Source organism: Dendropsophus ebraccatus, chromosome 11 (genome assembly GCF_027789765.1).
Source record: "Dendropsophus ebraccatus isolate aDenEbr1 chromosome 11, aDenEbr1.pat, whole genome shotgun sequence".
NCBI lineage: Eukaryota > Metazoa > Chordata > Amphibia > Anura > Hylidae > Dendropsophus > Dendropsophus ebraccatus.
Window position 1 is genome coordinate 75,471,160 of NC_091464.1, and position 26,339 is coordinate 75,497,498.

The following is a 26,339-nucleotide window of genomic DNA, read 5'->3' on the forward strand; positions in this document are numbered from 1 at the left end:
TCCATTATGTACCCCAAATTGCTTCTCCAGACACAAAAAAGCTAAGAATTTACTCTTGGGCTTAAAAAAAGCAAATATGTAAAATAGAGAGGTGAAAACACAAATAGAAAATTATTTTCCTTCCAAGACAAATCAAAGCAGTTTCCTCTACTTTTGTTCAACCATTGTGGAGTAACAGTAGCACAAGAATGAAGGAGCACATTGTCTAATCTTCCTTCTTCCCCTTTGAAAACAATGACAAATGATTTGAAACCTGGAATGAACTATTAAAAAAAAAAAAAGAAAACCCTGACTTATAGAGTGCGTCTTTGTCTCCACTGTCTGCCGGGCCTATCGGAGACATTAATCTCGGCGAGAAATTTGCTCTTTTGCATCTAAATGTTTTTTTGAAGTCGGAATTTTCAATTAAGATGTAGAGAGCATTGTGCTTCTAAGTGAAAGACGAATTCTAATCTGCAGTGTTAAATTCACTATATTAAAAAAGAAAGAGTCTATAAAGACTTGGTATCTGCACATACTTATCTCATAACAGATTACTTTAATACTTGACTGGAGAACAATTTGCCGGAAATAATGAACTGGTGATCCAACACAACCACCGAGCTAGCGTTATGGCACCAGGAGAAGACTCAGAAACGGCTATCAAATACAAAATTAGAAAGCTCGTTAATTCCCAGATTTAAAGGGAATGTATCACAGATAAAACCAGATGCTGACATATATTCTTATCTGTTGTCCAATTGTCTATTTTTTTTAGTCCAATACATGATTATTGAGATGGCCATCTTGGCTGAGCTGCCATATTTGCTTTACAGTGCCCACACAGAAAAAAAACATCATTGTCTTCTAATGACAGTAGGCATGCTCAGTGACCTGTACAGAGAAGCAGAGGAGATGAGCTGTGATTATCAACTATTGTAATTCTTATAACAGAAGTGTTATCAATTATTGCAATCTTGCCTGGGGTAATAATGAGATCATAGCTGAGAAGTGATCTCTACAGAAGAGGACATGTCAGGAACATGATCTTTAAAAACAGGAAGTGATCTATGCAAAACAGGAAGTGTCAGAGAAGGGATCTCTACAAAATGGGAAGAATCAGATAAGTGATCGGAACAGGAATTGTCAGAGAAGTGATCTCTACAGAACGAGAAGTGTCAGAGAAGTGATCTCTACAGAACAGGAAGTGTCAGAGAAGTGATCTTTACAGAACAGGAAGTGTCAGAGGAGTGACCTCTACAGAACAGGAAGTATCAGAGAAGTGAACTTTACAAAACAGGAAGTGTCAGAGGAAGGATCTCTACAGAACAGGAAGTGTCAGAGAAGTGATCTTTACAGAACAGGAAGTGTCACAGGAGTGATCTCTACAGAACAGGAAGTGTCAGAGAAGTGATCTCTACAGAACAGGAAGTGACAGAGAAGGGATCTCTACAAAATAGGAAGAATCAGATAAGTGATCGGAACAGGAATTGTCAGAGAAGTGATCTCTACAGAACGAGAAGTGTCAGAGAGATGACCTCTACAGAACAGAAACTGTCAGAGAAGTGATCTCTACAGAACAGGAAGTGTCAGAGAAGTGACCTTTACAGAACAGGAAGTGTCAGAGAAGTGACCTTTACAGAACAGGAAGTGTCAGAGAAGTGACCTCTACAGAACAGAATGTTTCAGACAAGGCATCTCTACTAAACAGGAGGTGCCAGAGAAGTGATCTCTACAGAATAGAAAGTGACAGCCTATTGTGAGAATCAGTGACCAGGACTGTTTTCGATATTATTAGTGACATAAAAAAGAACACTGTCACATAAAGATGGCTAATAGGTGATTTTCTTAGCATACAATCTCTTTAAAAAGAATAAATGGCCCTTATTTTATGTTTTTGTGTTAAACCTACTATTTAACAGGCCTCTAACTATTATGTAGAGAATAAGCTCAGATACTGCCCCCCCCAATTGCAATGCCTTCTGCATTCTGCTCACCACCCTCCAAACCACCAGGCACACTATAAATACTGACCTTTCTGTAAGGTGACCTCAGTTGCAGATTCTGTCATACAGGACGGAAAGAATAGAACGGCATGCATCACTGTTCTTCCTACTGTGACCATGATGGAAACCGAGGGACACCATTTTAAGATTACATTAGATTACACGTGAGATGGATTCATGGCCCTTACTCCGCTCTCCTGTGCTTCTAATAGTATGCATGTACTACATTTTCATTTGAAACATTTTTACATAAAACTTTTAATTTTGAAAGACTTTATTATTTTGTAAAATTTTGTGTTGTTTTAACATTTTATGTATATTTTATTCCTTAATGCTTAGAACATAATGTTGCATGAAGTACAGTTAGCAAACCCATTTTCACCGTAACTTTACCATGAACGCCCAACAATACTGGCCGGTGCTTGGACGACAAGAAGCTAAGCTGAGACAATTGGAAGAGAAGTGATGTAGTGAACAAGGCTATTCGTCTAGACGTGTCAGCTATACACTAAGCTGTCCTTGTACCTGCCTGTTGTTGTTAATAAGCTGGCTTTATAGTGAACTAAAGAATCAGAGTATCTTCGGCTGCAGTGGTCGGACCCGTGATCGGATAATCTGTAAATATGGGATAGCTTTTGTAAGATGAGAAAACCCCTTTAAAAAGAGGAAGAATACAAGTATGTGATGATAAGCATCATCTTTTAGCTCCACAGGTGTTCATGAGCATGTCTAGTCTTCAATATTAACTTGATATAGTTATATTTACTAATATAGTTAGACTTGTAGGACTTGTAGTTAAATATTTGTGCTAATGCATTCATTTAGTAAACTTGTCTCCTACTCGTAATATTATATAATATATATATATATATATATATATATATATATATATATATATATATATATACACACACACACACACACACACACTATGGGGGAGATTAATCAAACATGGTGTAAGGTGAAACTGTCTCAGTTGCCCCTAGCAACCAATCAGATTCCACTTTTCTTTCTTCACAGACTCTTTGGAAAATGAAAGGTGGAATCTGAGCCAGTTTCACTTTACACCATGTTTGATAAATCTCCCACTATAGCTTTATATATGTATTCTATACCTATATATACACAGCAGCCACTGCTTTTAGAGCAGAATGCTGGGCGGTAGCCTAGACGATGAGCTGTCTACAATAGGAGGGAAAGAGCTGCATATCAGGAGAAGGTGGCAAGTCTGATATATATATATATATTTTTTTTTTTTTAAACATACTTAACTAGACGAGTCCTACACGTGTAAGTATGTTAATTGGGATGGGCATACCCCTTTAAATGGAGATGAGCTGCCATACCAGTTGTAGACAATAGATGAGTAGTGTGCTTGTACAATCCCTTTAAGCATACTAGTTTTCTATTCTTATTATGATCAACACAATCCAATGCAAAAAACCTAAAGACAGTATTGGAACAATTCCAATTGGCCGACATAATATTTAGGGGCCTCCAAAACATGAAACCAAACACTGTCTGGATATTCGTCCTGTTAAACACAGAGCAAATGACACAATTTCCAGCCTTTATATCTCAGATTAGACCCATTGTTTCCGCACAGCACTAGTTCATCACAAACAGTTACAGTTTTATACCCCAGTGCCGTACGCTACTGCAGACACAGCATTCTGGCAATTGCCTTTCAATGCGATAAGCTGCTTCATCAGTTCCTTTATTCCTCTTCTCTGCTATTAGCTGCAGTGTTCACAGACCTGTCTCTCTCCCTCTCGGGCGCGCGGACTTGTATGTGTGTTTAGAGCCGGAGCCCCAGCAAGGGAAACCAATTATCTCAGCATCAGCGCTAGTGTGAGACCGAGATGAAATGATGTCAAATGAAATGAATTTGTGAGACTAAAGATGGATAGGAATCTACTATAGTAGGGGGCAGCAACCTGGAGCTGCCGAGTGACTAGCTCAGACAGGTAGAGCTGCTCGGAGAACTGCTGCCTGCACATTGCCCTTAGCTGCCCTATGGTTTTACTTAAAGGGAACCTGCCACATTTAACATGTGGTCTCATCTCCCAGCAGCATGTTATATACCATGGGGGGGCTGAGTAGACTGGTATATATATCTTTGAGGGAAAAGATTTAGTATAACTTTTTGTTTTTTAATTTGTTGATTACAATCTCTCATCTTTCCATGCTTAGGAGTCCAGTGGGCGGTCCTATCAGAATGATACTACCCACTGGACTCCAAAGGATAAAAAGGGAAGAAATTTACAATGAATAAGCTACAATTTATACTGAATCTTTTCCCACAAAATAAATTATTCCAATCTCCAACATTTATTCACTATTCAGAAGATTGGGTGATGGGTAGCTTATTGGTGGGGATTATTGGGTCCCTCCAAACCCAAGCGTGCTGAATTTGCTTATCAGTGGCTGCAGAAGTTGGATGCTGCCTGAAAAACATGCATATAGTCATAGGCTGTATCCATGTTTTCCAGGACACTCTAGGGGCGGGCTGAATCCAACTTCTTCAGCCACTGGTAATCGAATTCTGCAGGCCTGGGTTCAGACAGACCAAAAGCATACTAATCTCTAGTCCTTACTAAAGTCACCCACATCCTTAAAGGGGTTAATCAAGGTTATGAAACACAGCTACATTTTCTTGTTAGCAAAACAGCGCCACCCTTGTCCTCAGGTTGTGTGTGGTATTACAATTTAGATCCATTCCATTCATTGCAATGGAAATGAGCTGCAAAACCCCCACATCCAAACTGAGGAAAGGGGTGGTGCTTTTTCTGGAAGAAAGCATCCATGTTTTTCCAACCCTGGATAACCCCTGTTTTCGAACACATTTACATGTTTACTTGCTGCCTGATATATCCCACTCATTGTCAAAACAATCTATTTACTTAAAGGGTAGCCGACTATACATCATAGTGACAGGTCAAAATAAGACGCTTGCGCCAATGTCAGAGCATAGCTAAGCGCTACCCAACAGGAAGTGACAGAGCAGAGTAGTTGGCTAAGCAGTGCTGCTCATGCACTTGGCCATCGCTCTACCATTACATTTTAATACCATACATATAGGAGATATGTGAATAAGGTAAATTGAAGGAGAATGAAAACTGGGTCAACATGGAGGGATGTTTAACTTGCAGAGACTCATGGGTAATGTATGTCATAACTCGTACCCTGCGTGGGGGGAGAAACGTGATCTTTCCTGGTAATTATGCCGCCATACGTCGGTTCTAGTGTAAATCCTCGTTCATCTTCATATTCCCTCTTTACACCTGTAATTGCTCTGCCGTGCAGCCGCTTCTCCATACTTGCCTGCATTCCCGAGGTATTAATTAGTACAAGGGGATGCGTCCGGATCACTCATCCCATATTAAGGACATAATCCCATCTATACAGTAAGCTAATGCAGCAGTGTGCGCTTGCATGCCCACGTTAAACCAATTCTGCAGGTATCTCACATTTTGTTCCATTTTCATCTCGAGCTCTCAGCAAGATTAAAGGGAAATTACCCCAATTTCATCTAGGTAATCAGACATGGTTATGGTAGCATGAAAGACTACATTATAACCGCGGCCAGTAACACATCGCTTCTACTAAAGGGCAGCCAGTGGTTTAAGGGCCTTGTAAAACCAGGTGATATTACATAGATGGAAGGATCAAGTGCTGCAAAATATATATTGGCTCCATAAAAAAATAAAGGCAAATAATAATAACAATAACAATTATAATTATAATAATTATAATTATTATTATTGTTATAATTATTATTATTATTATTGTTGTTATTATTATTGCTGTTATTATTATTATTATTATAGAATATCTGCAGAATAGAAAAACTGAATTGCCCCCCTGCTTAGATGCTGGGGAGGGATAGGCAATCCATAGAGTACTGGGATCCCTTGTTCTAGCAATCAGTCAAGGTCCCAATGGTCGTATAAAGAAAGACCTTGGAAACAATGCAGAGGATTTTAGTAATTTTGTTTTTAAGACAACCTCCTAAGAATCATAAAAAATAAGTTACACATCTAATTCCAGCAATTAAAGTTTGCTGTCAGACTCGGAGGACAGCTGCGGGGAATATGATTTCCCTGTGGCTGCCCTTTTGTAGCCTTTGATGGTTCCTTCAGGAAGCTAGATTCCGCTAATGACGGTCTATGAGGGAATTGCAGATAATGCAATTCCTTAATTTATCGGCCTACGTACTTCAAAACTGGAATTACAATGGCATTATATCTTCTAGATAGAGGAATTCCCAAGGAAGCCCAGAAATGACTGTGATTAAAGAAATTTTAAGAATGCTGAACTGCATAATGCAGCACCAGAAAAGCCCCCCGGCTACTCCAGGAAAAAAAAAAAAATCACAGCTCATAATTTTTTTAAATGTTAGAAATGTCTTTATAATTTACTAGAGATCACTGTTGTAAGTATTAAAGGGGTTATCCAGCTTTATAAAATGTATGGCTTATCCTCAGCATGGAAACATACATGCTCCTCCTTTCTGACACAATTGGCCCAACACAAAAGAATAAAAACTACTAGAAAGTCTTTACTTTGAGATCAACTCATCAGAGATAAACCTGCCCACTCAGTGACATCACCAGCTGTGATCAGATAAACCTGCCCACTCAGTGACATCACCAGCTGTGATCAGATAAACCTGCCCACTCAGTGACATCACCAGCTGTAACCAGATAAACCTGCCCACTCAGTGACATCACCAGCTGTGACCAGATAAAGCTGCCCACTCAGTGACATCACCAGCTGTAACCAGATAAACCTGCCCACTCAGTGACATCACCAGCTGTAACCAGATAAACCTGCCCACTCAGTGACATCACCAGCTGTGATCAGATAAACCTTCCCACTATATACAGTCACATCACCAGCTGTGACTAGATAAACCTGCCCACACATAGTGACATCACCAGCTGTAACCAGATAGAGCTTCCCACTCATAGTGACATCACCAGCTGTGACCAGATAAAGCTGTCCACTATATACAGTCACATCACCAGCTGTGACCAGATAAAGCTGCGCACTTACAGTGACATCACCAGCTGTAACCAGATAGAGCTTCCCACTCATAGTGACATCACCAGCTGTGACCAGATAAAGCTGTCCACTATATACAGTCACATCTCCAGCTGTGACCAGATAAAGCTGCGCACTTACAGTGACATCACCAGCTGTAACCAGATAGAGCTGCCCACTCATAGTGACATCACCAGCTGTAACCAGATAGAGCTGCCCACTCATAGTGACATCACCAGCTGTGACCAGATAAAGCTGCGCACTTACAGTGACATCACCAGCTGTAACCAGATAGAGCTGCCCACTCATAGTGACATCACCAGCTGTGACCAGATAAAGCTGTCGACTTAGTGACATCACCAGCTGTGACCAGATAAACCTGCCCACTTATAGTGACATCACCAGCTGTGACCAGATAAACCTGCCCACTTATAGTGACATCACCAGCTGTGACTAGATAAACCTGCCCACTCATAGTGACATCACCAGTTCATACATTAAACTGTAAGCGAGCGTCAATCTGCTAGATCGGCACTCATTTACAGAGTCCATACATGGCTTGTTTTTTGTGTAGCCCTTGTTTTGGTGTAAAAATAAAGAGATGCCCTTACCTATCCAGACCCCCAGGTGTCCTCCAGCCTTGTTCCTGTGTTCTCCTCTGCAGCCGCCTCAGGGACTCCTGATCCCATCTCTGAAGTGATAGGCCTCCCAGCCAATCACTGGCCAAGATGGGACAATGCCACGACCAGTGATTGGCTGAGCAGCCTGTCACTTCAGATATGGTTTCAGAAGTGACGGAGGCAACTGCGGTGAGTGGAGAACACAGGAACAAGGCTCGAGGACACCTGGGGACGCCTGGACAGGTAAGTACAATCTTTATAATTTTTGTTTACGCTAGCATCTGTCGTCGGCCATGCATCACTATACGTGGCTGGCGGCTGATGATTTTTAAAAATGTTAAAAGACAATAATCAGCTGATAAGTGTTTCTGATTCTACTTGTCTTTATTTAATGGAGCGATATCTGCCCGAATCTGCATGCTTTGGCAGATAATCACTCCATGTACCAGGGCCCTAAGTTACTGCAATAGAGATGTAATTCTGTAATCCTTCCTAACCCTACTTGTCATAATGAAGTGATTTCACTGTAGGCTGTAAAGAGAGATGCTTTATGTTTAGACAGTAGCTTAAGCCTTTCTAGCCACTAGATGTCAGTACATGTGTAAAGGGTAAGATTTATAGGCTATAGAGACAGCTGTCTCTCTATACTATGGATCTAATATGCCGCCATTTAGTACCAAACTATGTCCACTAATATAATATAGATACAGAAAGGCCCTCTAAGAGGTCTCACACTGCCTTATTATGACTCTGTTCATGTGCCTTATGGCCAGTGAGAAATTTCATAATTCTTTATTGGAGATAATTTATTTAAGAAATTATAAATGTTTATTCTACATTTTAATATTATAGAACATTATATAACCTGTATCATTTTATTTTCCCTATATTTCAAGCACATAATGGCTGCGCCTCGCGGTGGCGAGCTGGCCGGTTTTCACCATAGCGATACATCAGTTCACCTTGCACGTCCCCATTTTAAATATACTTCCCGACTCATCTGAAATGTCATCAGTGTCACAGCCCTGAATTTATGACGCTTCTATATCAAGTCGTTTTCCATAAAAGGTCACTCGCAGCTTTGGCAGCCGCGTGTATCTGGAAATACCTGCAAAATAAAAAGCTATTTGTCCTTCAAATGGAATTGGAAGAAAAAAAAAAAAAAAAAAGTTGTCCTCCCCTTTACTGCAGAGCCATCACCTCCATAAAACAGTGACATGCAACATAATAAACACACCGTGCAAAGTGGCGCTTGAGGGGGCTGCTATACAAGCATTCTCCACGGCACCTGCAATGAATTGTGTGTGGATATGCCGCTGCTGGGCTGACACTCATGTGCTTTGTCACTGCGCAACCTGCTCACTAATTATTGGTAAGCCGCAAGGCAAATCAAAAGCTCATTCACTTCAATGGCCCATTACCTGCTTTAGTGATTAGCAAATATTTCATCCTTGGGCTGTGCGACTATGGAATCTTGAGGCCCTGATACAGCGTGCAAAGAAGACGCATTGAAAATCTAATATTCTGAACTACAGGGTACAAGAAATATATTACTGGCTATGGAAGCTTGCTCACTGCTAGACTGGGGCATGTAATAGACTGCAGTGCAAATATAGCAAACAGGATATGTTAAGCAAAATTGGCCATACACATAAGATAATGGTTGGCTGGCAGCTGAAATGGGCAGATTACGATTTCTGTCCCCCAATGTCATCTGTCTGTAGAAACCTGTTTGAGAAGACCAGAATGACACATTGGTGGGTGGTCTTCTCAAAAAGCATTACCCTCAGGAAAGATTTAATTGTAGTTGTTCAACTGGGGTGACCAGGTTTGGCAAACACATGTCTAACGTGAATGGGGCCCCTTTGGATTTATTCTGTAGTCTTTTGGAGTTTTTTGTGGTTTTCCCAATGGAACTTTAATTGTAGAGTATTTAGAACTCTTCATTGTGTCCTTCATCTGTTCTTCTACAAAAGTCCTTCCTGCTAAAGAGGTGTGGCCCAAGAGTGGCCAATAAGGGCTGACAGTGTTATACTTTTACCGTAGACAATGTAGGGCAGCGACAGCCATACATTGGATATAGTGGTTTTGCTAGTGGGGACAAGGTGGACCAAACCCCCTAGACAATGTCCACCAGGGTTCCTTAAGAGGGTGTTGCTTCTACCTTTGATGTGTGACTGAGAATTATTGTGCAACTCTAGCCTAAAAGTCTGACGGAATCGGAACCATCAAACAATGCACACCACCTGTGCCCAATGGACCTGTGTCACCTATAATGGGATTCATTGGGACTTTCTTCCTTTTGATGGAGAAGAATTCCAAAGCATAATGTACTTTTCAAGTTGGGGGCTGGGAGCTGGTAACCAAAAACCCCACCGATTATTACAGTGAATAGGGAGAAGCCATCACCTGGTCATTCTAGTGATCGGTCAAGGTCTCTACACCCAGATCGCGACCAATCAAAAGGTGTTTTTTTTCTATACAATTAATACACTAATATATTTTCCAGCACTGTTACTTGTGACAAGAGTAGTGAGATCTTCTTTAGCAACTTTAAAGCCAAGGACGACTCAAGGACATAATTACTGCTTATTCCCTTTACATAGGTATCAATGCTCCATAAATTGTAGTGATATAGACTGTACTTATAATCCGGGGCTGTAATTGTTGTAATTTGTAATTAGTACGTCTGATACGACAGCTGGGAACATCTGGATTTTTTCGGAGACAGCACCCTCTCTCTATATATATATTCTTGCTGTTATACTAAGTTCTCCTTCCCCCAACAAATAGAAGATATGCACTAGGCATGAAATGATTCAATTCCAAGTTGCCTGTACTTAAAGCACTAGCAATTATTCCGCATGGCTGCGTGAAAGCGCAGAGACGTCAAAACAGTTTCATTTAAGGGAAAAAACAAAGTAATTCTCATAATTAGATCAATGTGAAGTAACCGATGTATGGGGGGGAAAAAATAATTAACATTTTCCAATGGTTCCAATGTTACGAATTCTAAGGACAAACCTGCATTGCTTTAACTGTGCTATGAAGGTCATGCCAAGAGGTGGTCTACCTTGTGCTCATTCATTTGTTAATATATCTTCAAGGATAGGGGATAAGGGTATGTTCCCACTACGGAACAGGAGCGGAAATTTCCACCACACGGCCTCCGCTTGAAGTTCCGCCTGTCTCATAGACTTATTGATATTCTCAAACTCAATCCGCCATTTGCCCAAAGAACTGACATTCTTTGGGGAGATGATGGATTTAGCTTGAGAACATCATTGAGTCTATAGGACAGGCGGAACCACGCGGTCTCTGCTTGAAATTTCTACTCCTACTCCACAGCGGAAACATACCCTAAGGGTACAAACCCACTTGACGTATTTGCTGCGTGAATCAGTCTTAAAAATAAGCAGGCAAAACGCAGGTTGGCTTTATACGATTGTTCTGCGTTAAAATACGCAATTGCGTATTTTTGAAGCGTGAAGCTTGTTGTTAGCAAAGCATCAGTTGTTAACAACCTGTGTGAAAAACGCATGTAGCTTCACGCTTCAAAAATACGCAATTGCGTATTTTAACACAGAACAATTGTATAAAGCCAACCTGCGTTTTGCCTGCTTATTTTTAAGACTGATTCACGCAGCAAATACGTCAAGTGGGTTTGTACCCTAAAGGAGTATTCCCTTTGTCATGGTTTACGCGTGCAACCAGAAACCATACAGAAATCTACATCTAAACCTACATCTAAATTTCTAAAGGTCCCGCCAGCTTTACTAAGAGGTGTGTGCCAATCCGGTTGGGTAAATTGGGGGTCGGGGCTTTCTTTGCTCATTTTAATAAATTTCCCTCTAAAACCCTATAAAGAAAACGTAAACATTTTAAATATAAATACGAAAAATTACAATTTTTTTTATGAATACAGTCAAAACGGGTAGAAGAAAAAACATTATTGAAACATATAGGTTAGGCTTCGTTCACATCGGTATCAGAGGCTTTAATTGGGGCCGTGGTCTCAGAATCCGTTTAAATAACAGGACGCTAAAGTATGTTGAATACAGTTTTTTTTTTCCGTCGGAATCAAGCAAATTGGTCGACACCAGTGGGAAACTCGACGGATCTCGTTATTATCAATGGGTGCTGTCAGACCCGGATAGTCTGCTGTACAGCCGACACCAATGGAGCCTCCAACATAGCTGTGAACCTAGCCCAAAGCAGCAATGACGGATGAGCTCACCTTCTGTCTGCGTAGTCGGTGTCGGTGTCGGCACCCCCCCACCAGACATCGGAATCGTCCTCGGCATCAGCTGAGTCAAAGTTGTCGTTTTCATCGGCAGCAGGACAGCAGACAAACTCCACACCCCGGAACTTGTCGATACCGCAGGGCAGGAGCATGCCATAGTCATGGAGGCTCATGCTTCTCTCACTGCAAGACTGGAAACAGGTGAGGATGGTTACGACGTGACCGCTACTAGAGTACAAGCCGGATTTCTATCACAGACTGATAAAATCATGAATACAGAATGGGCCAGGTCGTGCTTCATTGGCTTCTTATGAAATTTGCTTCGAGTTTGTGCTGTGAGATAACTACATTAGATTGAAGCCTGCATGGAGGAGTAACATTGTATTTGTATGGCGCAATATAAAAGACAGGTAATACATAATAATAATATACAGCTGTACTTATATATTGGCTGCCATAACATCATGATAAACAAAAAAAATCTGCCACGTATTGCAACAGACCCTGGTGGCTCTACCCCTATTCTTTACACGTTCTGTAGGTCTATACATATGTAGCAGAGCTGAATTTGTTATTTAATACTGTAGTTTCGATAATGCATGATGACGGCTATTTCAGTATAGCAAATCACAAATGGCACCCTGTCACAACAAGCCGGCCATGGAAAGTCTCCGATATAGGGGATAAGAAGGATCGGGTGTTACTGGAGTACAACATGTCCCATCTGTTCTCAGACATTGATATCCTATACTAAAAGGTAGGAAATCAATGCTATGGTTTCGGAGGATCCCTTTAACTCTTCCTAACAGTGCTTATCTATCAGGGGATTTAGAAAGCTGGGGTTTAGTGGAAGCTGGTAGTGACTGTACCCGATATCTGTAAACCCCGTTATGATTTTGAACGACAAGCTGACAGTGGTCCCGATGGTCTGACCCTCCCGATCAAGCACTGATGACATATCCTAAAGATTCTCCATCAATGTCTTTAGTCCTGGAAAACTCCTTTAAGGAACCCGTCAGCACTGCAGTATCCTCAGCCGCACCCGCCTCTATTACCGTCTGATGTTACCGAGCCGTCTTCAGCTTCACTTGTCTGCTCTAATGAATGTTATTTAGCTAATAAAAATGTCACTTAACTGCAAATGTTCTCCTGATCTACATCTGATCTGCCGGGACTCGCTGCCTGATTCCGTATTCATAACGCAAGGGGGGGCGAAGAACTTGGACACTGCCGTACAGTTACAAGCACACGTATGGTGAGGGTATATAGTATATCGATATTTTCTCATTGGTAATAAAGAACATACTAGATTCACCAACCCAAACTGGCGCTAAATTGTATGTTATAGAGACTTAGCAGAGCTGAGTTTACCAGTGTAGCGGGGCTCATATAATGCAATGTAAACTCAATTCAATTGGACTGCAAGCAAATGTAGTGAGTTAGCACAAAAGAAACAATCGTCACCTATTCAGCTCTGCTGCATCAGGGTGCAGAGATATAACCTGAAGCTTCTAGGCCACAATGTAAAATCTGTTACCGGACCTCCAACCTATCCCTGTGTTATTCTCAAATAAAGGGGTACTCCAGGGGGTCAGAAAATAATACAGATTTGTAAACTACCTCTATTATGGGGTGCAGAGGTAGTGGATACAGCCAGAATTCAGCACTTTAGGTTTCTTAAAGGTCCCAAAGAGACATTTAAAGGGGTACACCAGACAATTTTTTTTAATCCACTGGTGTTGGAAAATTATACAGACATGTAAATTACTTCTATTTAATAATCTCATGTCTTCCAGTACTTCTCAGCTGCTGTATGTCCTGCAGGAAGATGTGTATTCTTTCCAGTTTGACACAGCACTCTCTGCTGCCAACTCTGTCCATAACAGAGCAGAACAGTTCCTAACATGGACAGAGGTGGCAACAGAGAGCCCAGTGCCAGACTGGAAAGAATACACTGCATCATGCAGAACATACAGCAGCTGATATCTGTGTAATTTTCACACACCAGTTGATCGGAAAACTGTTTTTTCTCTGGTGTACCCCTTTAAATGTCTCTTTGGGCCCTTTGTTAAACCTGAAGTGCTGGATCCTGGGTGTATCCCCTACCTCTGCACCCCATATGGCTGTACAAGCTTCCTATAAGTATAAGCAACATCAATAACTCTATAAATGTGTATATGAAATTCTGTTCTCTTATGAAACAAGTGCCACACCATTACTGACCCTACTTGTTGATGGTTCCAAAGCAATTGAATAAATAGGTGAATAAACATGTAGGAAAAAATCATTGTGCGTAAGGTGACACTATACAAGGGCGTAGCTGAAGGGTTGCACGGATAGCAGTCATATCTGGGCCGCGATGCCTGGTGGGGCCGAATGTTACCTCCGCCACATAGTAAGTGGGGACTTCAGGTACAGGATTCACATTAAGGGCCAGGAACTTCAAGTTCTGTATCTGACAGTACATCCATGAGGAGTACAAGGTGAACATAAACCAGACACGAGGAATATTAGGCGGGACGTCACCAGTATCAATAAATGCTGGGAAACTGTCAGGCTGCAGGCGGCTTCTGCTGATGGATGCCTCTGCTGAGTCTAAGCGACAGGTCACCGGGGATGTGATATGCTTATAAATCGGATGACATTTTAAGGAATATGTTTAACATTTGTGTTACCTCTTTGGCTACAGTGTGCCAGTGCAGATGTGTCTCACAGATATCCATCCTCTCCTGGTGAAGGAAACGGCATTTATCAGGAACCAGAAGAGCGTCACTCACAAACTCCCCCACTGCAAGACAAAGATAAATGCATGAAGTTAGAGTAATATCAACTAGTACAATGCAGATATATTAGGTTAAAAGGGGTACTCTAGTGAAAAAAATTCTTTTTCAAATCAACTGGTGTTAGAAAGTTATACAGATTTGTAAATTACATTTATTTAAAAATTACCAGTCTTCCAGTACTTATCAGCTGCTGTATGTCCTGCAGGAGGTGGTGTATAATTTCCAGTCTGACACAGTGCTCTCTGCTGCTACCTCTGTCCATGTCAGGAACTGTCCAGAGCAGGAGAGGTTTTCTGGGGGAATTGGCTACTACTCTGGACAGTTCCTCACATAGGCAGAGGCGGCAGCAGGAGAGCACTGTGTCAGACTGGAAAGAATAAACCACTTACTGCGGGGCATACTGCAGCTGATAAGTACTGGAAGACTGGAGATCTTTAAATTAATGTCATTTACAAATTTTAATAACTTTCTGAAACCATTTGATTTGAAGTTTTTTTTCTTCTTCTCCAGAGAACCCCTTTAAAGGAATACTGCAAAAGTAGGGTTAGTGAGGGTAGGGCATGACATGGATCCTTTTTTTGTGTCATACATCTTTACCTGCAATAAGAAGTGTAAATTAATCACTGTAAAAATATGTAAAAACACAGAATAATTGAAATTCTCCCCATTATAATTGTTCTGTGTTGGTTCCATGCTGTGTTTTTTTCAAACCCTGGAGAGCCCCTTTAGATGTCTACAGCCTCTGCATACATACAAGAATGGTTTCTTAAATTTACAGCAAGCAGAGATGTCAAAAATTGTGAAGAACTAAAACAAAAAAAAATACATATTATACACAAAAGCAATTGTCCATGTACAACAATTTAGTTTTACTTTCACATAATCTGGAAAAAAAAAACATTTAAAGGGGTGTTCTTCCCTCCACCCTTGGGCCCGAACACAGAACTGCTCTTCTATACAAGTAGTTTTCATTCTGGAGGACTGTATTACGGATGGTCGTTGATTTTATTGACAGCCATGTAATACCACATTTCCCCTGCAGTGGCCGCTGTAGAGGAAATTCCCAGCTGGCCACAGCTTAGAACATGTACGAAGGATAACCTAGAACAAGGATCCCTACCCCTGACCTGGACTGTACCCACTAAATTGCCCTGAAGGGAGGACAATTTAGGAATAACCACAGTATAGGGAACCAAACCTTCAAGGAGACATACCACCGTCTACAGGCACGGCCGGCCATTAAACAGTGCCAGGAATGCTGAAGTGTCCTAAGTAACTCCGAGTGCTTCTATTGAAAGGGTGAACAATCAGCTCAATGTTCTCAACACAGATTACCCTCTACAAAATGTTGATTCAGACACAGAGGTCATAGGTATGCTAAATTATCATTTTAAAAAAAGCCCAAAAGCTTAAAAAGTCATCTTAGGCTGGGTCCACACTATGTCTTTGCAATCTGTTTTTTGTGTGTGTGTGTGTGTGTGTGTGTGTGTGTGTGTGTGTGTGCAAAAAATGGATGAAAAACTTGTGAAAAAAAAACAAAAAACAGATTCAATTGTTTGCATCCGTTTTTCCATTGATTTCCATTATTAAAAAAAACAAAAACAAAAAACCGATCAGAAACAGATGCGTTTTTTTTTTAACGGACACAAAAATGAGGTCGACCACATTTTTGTGTACAGTTGCATTCATTTTTTTTCATCAGTTTTTTGGTCTACGTGAAAGACTGGCCTTGTAGACACCAACGACGTTGCTCTGTTTTTGGGGAAAACTAGGAGAACACAGAAAAATCCAACCAGTCTGATCTAAGCTTTGGTAGCAGTGTGCTGGTTCCTGTAGAGGTCTCATTGTTGGTGGTCCCTGTCGCTGTATTGATCTGATACAATGGAACATATTAGGGACTTGCCCATATAGTAATATTGTCATAATGGGTCTATTTAACAAAAGTATATTTTGGTTCAATCAAAAGAAAAGGCTCTGAAGGCTCATCCTCAATCTACACGGAACATGCACATATGAAAATCTATGTTATATTCATTGTACAATAAGATCAGATAAGTTATTTATTAATGCTTCAATGTCAAGTGATTGACCCCAAAAATACCTCCAAATGCTCCTTTATGGCCTGTGACTGTGTCAGAAGCCGGGCCCCACAATCTGACAATCTATGAAACATATTACCAAGAACTCACGGCCTTGCCAAATGTTAACCCTGATGAAAGGATGATACAGCACAGTGCAGATTATACTCTGACAATTCCCCATCCCATACATGAGCATGATGAATGCATTATATAAAAAGTGATAATCCAAGGTTATGTACTGAACAGACAGACAGCAGGGGGCTCAGTCCTAGGCCCACATACAGGTTATTCTAAGCTGCTGTCAGGAGTCTGTTAACTTTGACAGATCAGCCATCCAAGCGGCATAGCGGGGAGCAAATCTAAAGGAAAAATGGGGTCATGGGCAGATTGCAAAACACTACATGATAGGCACCCCACCGTGCTAAAACATGGCAGGGCCCACACTTTAGTGATACTAAAGGTAGAATAATAGGTGTTCTTTCAATTCCGACGGTTCTCTCGACATAACACCAAATTTCAACTGACAGCGGCAAAGACCTGAGAAGAACCTAGAGATGTGGGGCTTTTAAGTACTCTAACATTCTACAGGACGATCATGCTGCATGTTCGAGCCTGTCCTCCCTTTTTTTATACATACAATATGGTTTGCTAAAGCAGGCGACGTGTCTAGGGTTGAGTCCCATTTTTGCTCAGTAAGGGTGGGTTCACATTGAGGAATCCGCATGGAGAAGTTCCGTCGCATTCCGTCGGTCGTCCCCACTCACGACCATGAGCATCTCGGCCTGTGCTATAGACTCAATTCTTTTGGAATCCGCCAAAAGAATTGACATGTCAATTCTTTTGGCGGACAGGCGAATTCGCCCGCCCATAGAATTGAGTCTATGGGACGGGCAGAGATGCGCTCGGCCACGAGCGGGGATGACCGACAGAATCTGCCGGAACCTCTCCACATGGATTCCTCAATGTGAACCCACCCTTATAACCACAGATCTTCCTGGTCCATCCAGTCCATTCATGTATCCCATCCAGCCCTCAAAGTACATATATTCAAAGAGACTGCTTGAAAAAAAAGATGCTATAAGGGTCTGTTCATGCTGAATTAAAGTGGCGGAATGTCAAATGGAGCCTGCGCCGAGAATGCCGCTTAAAGTTCAGCCTGTAATGGGATTTTACGTGCGCAGTGTAAACAGGCCCTTAAGGTTACCATTTGCTTCAAAGTGGTTTTCCAGTCAAAATTTATTAAGTGTGGTACAGACACCCTTGCCGATCAGCTGATCGGCACAGTCGTGGCACCGGAAATAAACAATGTATACAGGCCGCAAGTCTTTGACCGTAGTTTTGGTACCAGATATCTTAAAAAGCAACAATACTAAACACAAAGATAGGTCATTGGAACATAGTTGGAAATTTGAACATTCTGTAACCATAAGACAGAGCTTCGTTGTCCTGGAGTCGTATGAACTAGCGGTGATGTCATTACCCTAATCCCCACAAAATTGTTTATTATGTCAATATTTGGAGGTGTTGATTTCTTGAATATTGCATATTCTAGATTCCTGGCCACTGATTGAAAAGGATCTCGAACCAATGTAAACATTAGTGAGGGTGGTGATCATCCTAAGGTTGGGTTGACATCACGCTTGGAGGTATATGTTGGCCTCCGACCAAGAAGTTATTACACAGCGTTGCCTTTAATGGATGGAATGTAAACTAGTGACTGGGTTTGGTCCATTTCCTGAAGGTATACTTTTACTTTTCACATTACAAGGACTGATTCTGACTCAGACTTTCTGAATTATTGGACTATAGAAAGAAATGGCAAATGTCACCTCCAATACATATTCACTATCTTCGTATCTTGTAGATTTGCAGGATGAGAAAAAAAATCAAATCATTGATAAGGACAGCAGTGAATTGTGCATTTGTGAGCTGCCATCCCGGTTCCCATCTCTTACGTTTTATACGACGACTACGCCAATGTGATTTAATGTGATTGACATAGGAAGCTCATACAGTCCATGGACATAAAACAACTTGCGTAAGTTTGCCAAATCTGGGAATGGAGGCAATGATGCCCTGTCTAAAACAGATAGGAAGCTTCACAGACCTGATCGGATGTGTCAGGGCCAAAACAAGAGAAACACAGCAGTTTAGACAGATAGAGAAAGAGAGATGAGTCCTTTATTAAAGAAGAATGACCGGACTTTATGCGAGCGAAAGGGTAATGGTAAAAATGGGTTACAATTTTATGGGTATATTGTGGATTTGTTGTATTATTGGGAAATCAATTTATACAATTGGAAGCCTGTAAATATTACAAGTTACTGATTTCTATAGAAAAATGTTATGTATATTTTGTGAAATATATGCGGGGGGTTAGAAGAATTGTACTTAACTACTGCTAAGGAGAAGAGGACAAATGTACCTATCAAATACTGTCAAGGGAAAGGGAGAAGAAATGTACCTATCAACTACTGCTGAGGGAAGAGGAGGAGAAAAGTACCCATCAACTACTGCGGAGGGAGGAGGAGAAAAGTACCTATCAACTACTGCGGAGGGAGGAGGAGAAGAAATGTAACTTTCTCCTAAGGGAGGAGGAGGAGAAATGTTTATCAACTACTGTCGAGAAGGGAGGAGGAAAAATGTACCTATTAACTATTGTTGGGAAAGGAGGAGGAGAAATGTACCTATTAACTATTGTCAAGGAAGGAGGAGGAGAAATGTACCCATCGATTACTGTCAAGGAAGGAGGAGAAGAAATGTACCTAGCAGCTACTGCTGAGGAGAAACCAACTACTACTGAAGGAGAGGGAGGAGGAGGGCGACTGTCCAATCACCTTTTTTAGGAAGGCAAACTATCCCTATTAATTTTGTTCAGGGGGAGGAGGAAACTATACCTATCAACTATGATCAAGGCAGGAGAACTGTACTTATCCCCAACTGTTGAGGGAGGAATCTCAGAACTATCCCTATTGCCTACTTTATCAGCACACAGTAGGGGCCCGTTGCGGAAAACAGGTGGAAATTCCAAGCGGAATCCCCATCACAGACTCTGAATCCCATCTGCCTCACTGTCTCAATGTTATGTATAGGGCACTTCCGCTATCTGCCGCTCTCCACTCAAAGAAGTGACACGTCAGGATTGCAGATAAGGTGTGAAATAATAGTCACACATTTATCTGAATGTGTTTATGTATGGTGGAAATGGGGGACCATAGCTGTTGGCTAACAAAACAATTGACTGACAGCTATCTAAAATGTATGGCTAGCTTTAGTCTTTGGCGTATGCCTGCCCCCCCCCCCCCCCCGACAGAAGAAAAATTGTTGCCCGTAGGCTATGTCTGGTATTACAACCCTTTACACACATATATATAGATGGGGCCGAGACCCATAAAAAGAGTAGGGCTGTTACCGGGAAAACAGATTCTTATTTCCACTCTCACCCTACAACTTTCTTTCCGAGTCTCGCTCTACTAGTTAAGAGTTGCATTGCCGGTCATTCTGTTAGGCAGAAATAAGTAGAGAACCAAGTCTCTGCCAATAATCCTCTTAAGCAAATCAGATCAATGGGATTGCTCCTTTCTTGATGTGACTATCCGCCTGATATATGTGTTTGTGTTTAGGCGTCTTGCATATCGAGAGCAAAAGTGTGAAACTATGATCTAGTGTGAAGGCAAAGCAATAATGACTTTGGAGGCCTGAATTGTTAGATATATGGCGTGCTCTATAATAACGCCAGCTTGTTCCCGGGGAGCCGTGTGTTTCTGTAAGACTTGTCCGTCTCTCTATATTTCAACCGTTTTTTAATTAGAATCTTCCATCCTCCAGCCGAGATGCTGATGTTCTCCAATCCGGTGGCGAGGGATCATGGCCCAGACAAAATCTGGAAGGAGACTTGTAGCTAAAAGCTGGCCACAGGGGGTGGGCAGACGCCAAAGATCTGATTTGTATAAGAAATACTGGCCAAGGCGGAAGGAGTACGGGGCGAGGGAGAATGGGGTGAAAAATCTGCCTGCTTGGAGGGGGGTAAGGTTTCACCAGATTGCAGAGAGAATATTTTTGCAATGCTTTCAGATTTTTTGGACTTTAGTTTTAGAATTTGAATACAGAAGCAGCTGTTGTTTTACATAATCTGCAAATACAATGTATGCCTTATAGAGGAAGAAATCGATCCGCACTGTGACCGAGTTCCACGTTTAACCATTAACTGATCCATTTATAGTGGAAAATAAACAATACAGGCAACAAGAGTTTTTGCTTAAAAACAAAAAAAAAAAAAAACCCACAATGTGAAGTTGTTAGAGCCTGTGTTCAAAATCTAATTATTCTAAAAGATGCCCATACATGATAAATGTAAATGTATTTGTTAACAGTCAACCTAGCTCTTTCTATTGTGTATGGCCATTTTAAGCGTAGCATGACCCTCTCAGATGCAGGTGGACAGCATCTGCAAAGTCGTGCCTCCTGTTTGGAAGACAGCAGCCCAACTAAATGTTACAGAGCATTCTATTTGTTAAAATGGACAGAGTGTAATACCATATTTCACCTGAAGGATAACTATAAAGCTAATTTAAAGGGGTTTAAATTAAAATGTTTAAACAGTTTAAAATGTTGTACAATAAATAACGCAGCCATATTTACCCACAACGCCCCTGCTCTGAAGCTTCCTGGTTCTCCCGTTGATCTCCAAGCCCTTTGACATAGAAATAAGACTGCGGAATCCAATCACTGGCCACAGTGATAACCAAGGAAGCGTCGGAGTGGTTGGGAATGGTAGGGTGAAAATAACTTTTTTTTATCATTTTACATCACTCTGAGCTTTAAAATTAAAGGGGCCAGACAACTATTTTAAAGGGGAATTCCAAATAAAAAAAAAAAAAAACAACTGGTGTCAAAAAGTTTTACAGATTTGTAAATTACTTCTATTTAAAAATCTCAAATTTTCCAGTACTCAGGTGCTATATGTGTGGTGGTCTACTACCGGTCACACTGAGGTGGTAGCGGTGATGTCACTTCTGTGGTGGTTGGTAGTGTAGTACAGCTCTGCCAGTGTTGGAAATGTTGTGATGCCAGTGTTAATTCAGCACACAAGTTGAGCAGAATACCTGCTTTTATGTTAGAGCTGGCTGTACTGTTTCCCAGTGACCTGCCGGGTTGCGATGGGTCCCTTGGGCTCTTGTCACAGTGGTCCAGAGTGGGAAGATGACCCACCCGGACTGTCGGTACCACCACCACCCACAGAAAGGGGAAAATAACCCAAGGAGAATATAGCTGATAGGTGTAGGTGGTGGTGCAATGATCACTGAGTCCCAGTGAAATAAATATAATGGTTTTACTAACAGTCTCTTAGGATGCAGGATAGCTTGGCAATAGATAACTTCTGTTAGGTACAGACTTGCGTTCACTGGCTCTATGTTGCGAGATACTTCAGGTGCTGAGGTAGAACAGCGGTGCTGGTGCAGCTTAGCGTTGCGTAGTCAAGAGAAGACAAGAGGAGTTTGTTATGAGGGTCCCAACCCAGGGTAGAAGTGTGCTCTGCCGGAACTTTAGGAAGGAGACTTGAAAGCTGAGTACTTAAGAGAAATACTTGTGCCCGTGTTTCGACTATAATGTTGCTGAACCACCTACTGCCCTGCAGCATCGGGGTACCTGTCCTATCAGGGTGACACAAGCCGCAGTCTTAGTTACCTGAGAGTAGCTAAGTTTCCGAAATTATCCAGTGTTACCTGTGCTACGAGATAGAGTACGTAGACCTCTCCTGCTCTGGACGGCTCCTGACATTGACAGATGTGGCAGCAGAGAACACGGTGTCAGTTATTCTATAGGGATTTGCTACTACTCTGGGGAGTGCCTGACATGGACTCGAGTACCACTTTAAGTTTTCTTAGGTATCATCTGAACACAGCGATTTTAGGTGTCAGGTCTACCTTGATCAATCGATTCCAAACAGGTCTACTTTCAGAGAAGTGTTTGCCCAAACAGAACAACCCCTTAAAGTGAATCTGTATGCACCCCTGACCTCCCTAAAACTGCCACGGACATTATACATACGGTCCCAAAGTCAAAATAGCTCCTGATTCCGACAATTTTATAAAAATGATGAGGTGCCTATTTTTCTTGCTGCCTGCCCCAGGGGTGTAGCTAATAAGCAGAACAGGCAGCAGGAACAGAGAGGCGCTGCAGGCCTAGAGCACAAACACTGTAGACCCCACCCTCATTGACACTGCACCTTCAGATTTAAAGATATGGAGGAGCACAAGAAGCTATTTGGACCCTGGGATGGGACATGGAATGACCACAGCGACGCAATGGTACCAGCGGTTTGGGGGAAGGGGGGTTGTGGGTGCCTAAAGATTTGCTTTAAATTTTCATACTGCCTGATGAAGGAGGTTGGGAAGTGACAACCACTTTTCTAAGTCAAAGCTTTGTTCATAAAAGTTGTCAATTCCCTTCCCCCATTTGAACTGGCTGGTTATATAAAATAGCTATGGTTCCATGAGAAAGTAGAGCTTAATATTACTGTATGCCCCATGACATAATGGGAGAGAACTCCCATATAACAAACTATAAAAATGAGAACGAGGAACCAAACCGATTGTTAAAATGGCTGATTAGGGGGGACAGGTACATGATCATTACGTTGCTAGGAAAAGTGACGTTGTTATTAGTAGATGAAAGTAGGACGCCTCTGCATACAAATAGCTACGTTTCAAAGCATGTTTTAGAAAACACAGATCAAAGCACTACACAAAAGACTACACACAAACATGTATCTTGGAGCGGATATTTGTATCAAGTAATGAAAAAATCCTGTTTGATCTTTTTGGCCTGGGAGGATTACATTGGAGAGATAAAAATACTCTGAAGGTCTAATCTCCACATAAAACAGGCTGGAGCCAGAAGGCTAAATTGCAAGTGCAAAGAGAGGTAGACCTCAGAAGTCAACGCTTTAATCATCCAAATGTTACAAAAAAAGATATATCATTAAATATATATGTGTGTCTGCGTATCCGCCATGTGACCCACAACCTTGCGCTCACTGATGTTACTCATTCAGATCTGTCATTCCAACTCCTTGTGGGAAAGGAGGGTAGCCGGGTCTTCAGGGCAGTTCCCTCTCCCATGCCTACAATGGAGGAGCCCTGCACAGGATTACACCAGCCAAGGGGAAGAGCCCCCTCCTCCTAATATCAGTGCTACTTAATAAAAGCTTCACAGTTTACGGAGCATATAAGGTTATCTGCTTGTTGGTTGTAGCTACTGGCGGTTAGAAACTTAACGCTCGACTCAAAGTCACACTGACTACAGAAAGGAGCCCAGACTGGGTTCTACCTATATGGGATGCAGGAACGGCAGCCATGCCTATGTTTTTGACTGGGTATACTACTGCTGTAGCTCTATCAAACAGTGCATTGGGGGTGCTGGATGTTAGACTTTCCCACAGATCAAACATTGATGTCCTATTCCTCGGATAGGCCACCAATAAAAAAAAAAAAAAAATTGTGAAAAACTCTTTAGCTGTAAAGCAGTTGGATCACATGAACCTTGTAGCAGGTGCTGTAATCTCTCATGCTCAGTAGGCCTAAAGATTTATATATCTCTCTTAAGGCCCTATTCCATGAGCCGACGGAGAGTAGCAAACGAGCGCTATCAGCACATCCTTGTTTCCTGCTCGCTGCTGCCGCTATTCCATGGCTCAGCGAGCGGGTGAGTGAGGGAGGGGCCGCGGCCAGGTGGTGGGGGGGGGGGGGGTCAGGGGAGCTGCCCAGTTGATAGCTAGATCATCCGGGCATCCCATAGAGGTTAGCAGCGGTCTGCTGCCGCCACTCCTATTCCTTGGAGCGACAGCAGCAGATCACTGTTATATCAGTCGCTTGTTTTTCAGCATGTTTGAAAAACAAGCGACATAATTAGCCGACATGAAGGATGTCAGCTGATCATTGCCTTCTATTCCACAGGCCAATTGTCGGCCGCAATGGCCAATACCGACCAAATACGGACGATAATCGTTCCGTGGAACAGGGCCTTTAGTTATTGCAGGTATAGATAATACTGCTATAGTAGTGACCTCATTATACAGTGTTTCTACAAAAAAAAGCCCTACCCTAAAAATAAGACTTTGCTACATTGTGTAGGATTTTTGAAATAGGCTTGAAATATGAGGCCTACTCCAAAAAATAAGCCCTAGTTTAAGTCAGCTGAGTGGTACGTTGAATATGGCGGGACAGAGGGTATGTGGGCCAACTACAGAGGGAGAGATACAATATGGGGACTACCTGCATGGGGGAGATGTATACAGCATGGGGGTAGAACTACAGAGGGAAGAACACAGTATAGAGGCCTAACTACTGGGGAACTTACAGTATAGCAGCCTAAAAACAACGGGACAGTGTAATGTAGGTGCTAAACATAAAATGTCTGTCATCCAAATGTTCTGACAGTCAGCAGCTATCACCCTTGCTCTCCCCATACACTTGAACTGTTGGCTCTGCTAAACAACTATGTGTTTTCAATGAAGAGAGGAGTGTAAGCTGTTGTCAGGCTCATCTGGCAGATGAGAAAAGGATCACGCAGTTGAAATTCAACATGTCTGATCCTGCTTTATTCCATCACCATCTGTCAAGGGACAGTGGAGAAGCCCCAATGTCAAATGTATATGGGGATTTAGGGGACATTCACATGTTTAGTGCCTAGTCTGAAACTATGGACGGTGTATTATGATGGAATGGTGTACAAAGCTCCTGGTATCCTCATTCTTAATTATGCCGGCAGCTCCAAAACTGTTTAAAGCGAATTTACAGATTCAATTCACACATGAAGCTTTTCATATGACCTTATGGGTGCTGGTATGCAGATTCCGCTGGTGTTTTCCTTTTTTTAATTCGCCGCTTGGCAATCTACATAATTTTTAAAATAGGAAAATGAGGTCACTTGGTTCAGTGGAGGCTGGCCTAGTGCTCCCAGTACACAGATATCGCGGCTGAGCACAGTTATGACGCGGCAGAGGGGGGCCGGCATGAGGAACGGCAGGAGCGGGTCGGCCGGCCTCTCGAAGATTACATCACTGTCAGATGAAATGCGGACGGGGGTCGACACGAATCAGGTATGTATAATGCACTACACTTCCGGGTCCTCGGGCGAGGGTCAGGGAACACGGGGAAGGGGGCCATTCATATACATAACATACATTACAAAGTTGTATAACTTTGTAATGTGTGTTCTTTTGTAAATAATTTCTTAGCACCGCACTACCCCTTTAAGTCTAGAAAACCCTTTGGAGGGTCATCACCATAATGCCAATAAATGCCCTATAACTTGTTAAACAAATCCTATTTTCCAGTCATCTACTGGAAGAGTACACAATTGTATCGAAGCAACTCTAGAAAACACTTCTAATAAAATGAAGGTCACCGCTGTCGAAAGTGATGGTTTCCGCTGGTGTTTTCTGCTGTCTTCACAGATATAGGCAGGACTAAACACCCCACACAAGGCACACTACAAAAACTTAAAGGGACCATGAACCTAAAAACCGATGAGCAAAGGCAAACACATTTTGGTATATCCTGCACACTGCCGAAAAA

General features: G+C 42.0%; 1 protein-coding gene across 4 annotated transcripts in view; it reads right to left on the bottom strand.

Annotated features, from left to right (window-relative positions):
* APP (amyloid beta precursor protein) overlaps positions 1-26,339 on the bottom strand; it is a 178,328-nt gene that overhangs the window by 54,400 nt on the left and 97,589 nt on the right. For all 4 annotated transcript variants that reach the window (XM_069945834.1, XM_069945833.1, XM_069945832.1 and 1 more), the window contains exons 4-5: positions 14,570-14,682; positions 11,889-12,085 (exon numbers count right to left, since the gene is read on the bottom strand). In XM_069945834.1, coding sequence (XP_069801935.1) covers positions 11,889-12,085; positions 14,570-14,682 — 310 coding nt within the window. The remainder of the gene's footprint in view (positions 1-11,888; positions 12,086-14,569; positions 14,683-26,339) is intronic.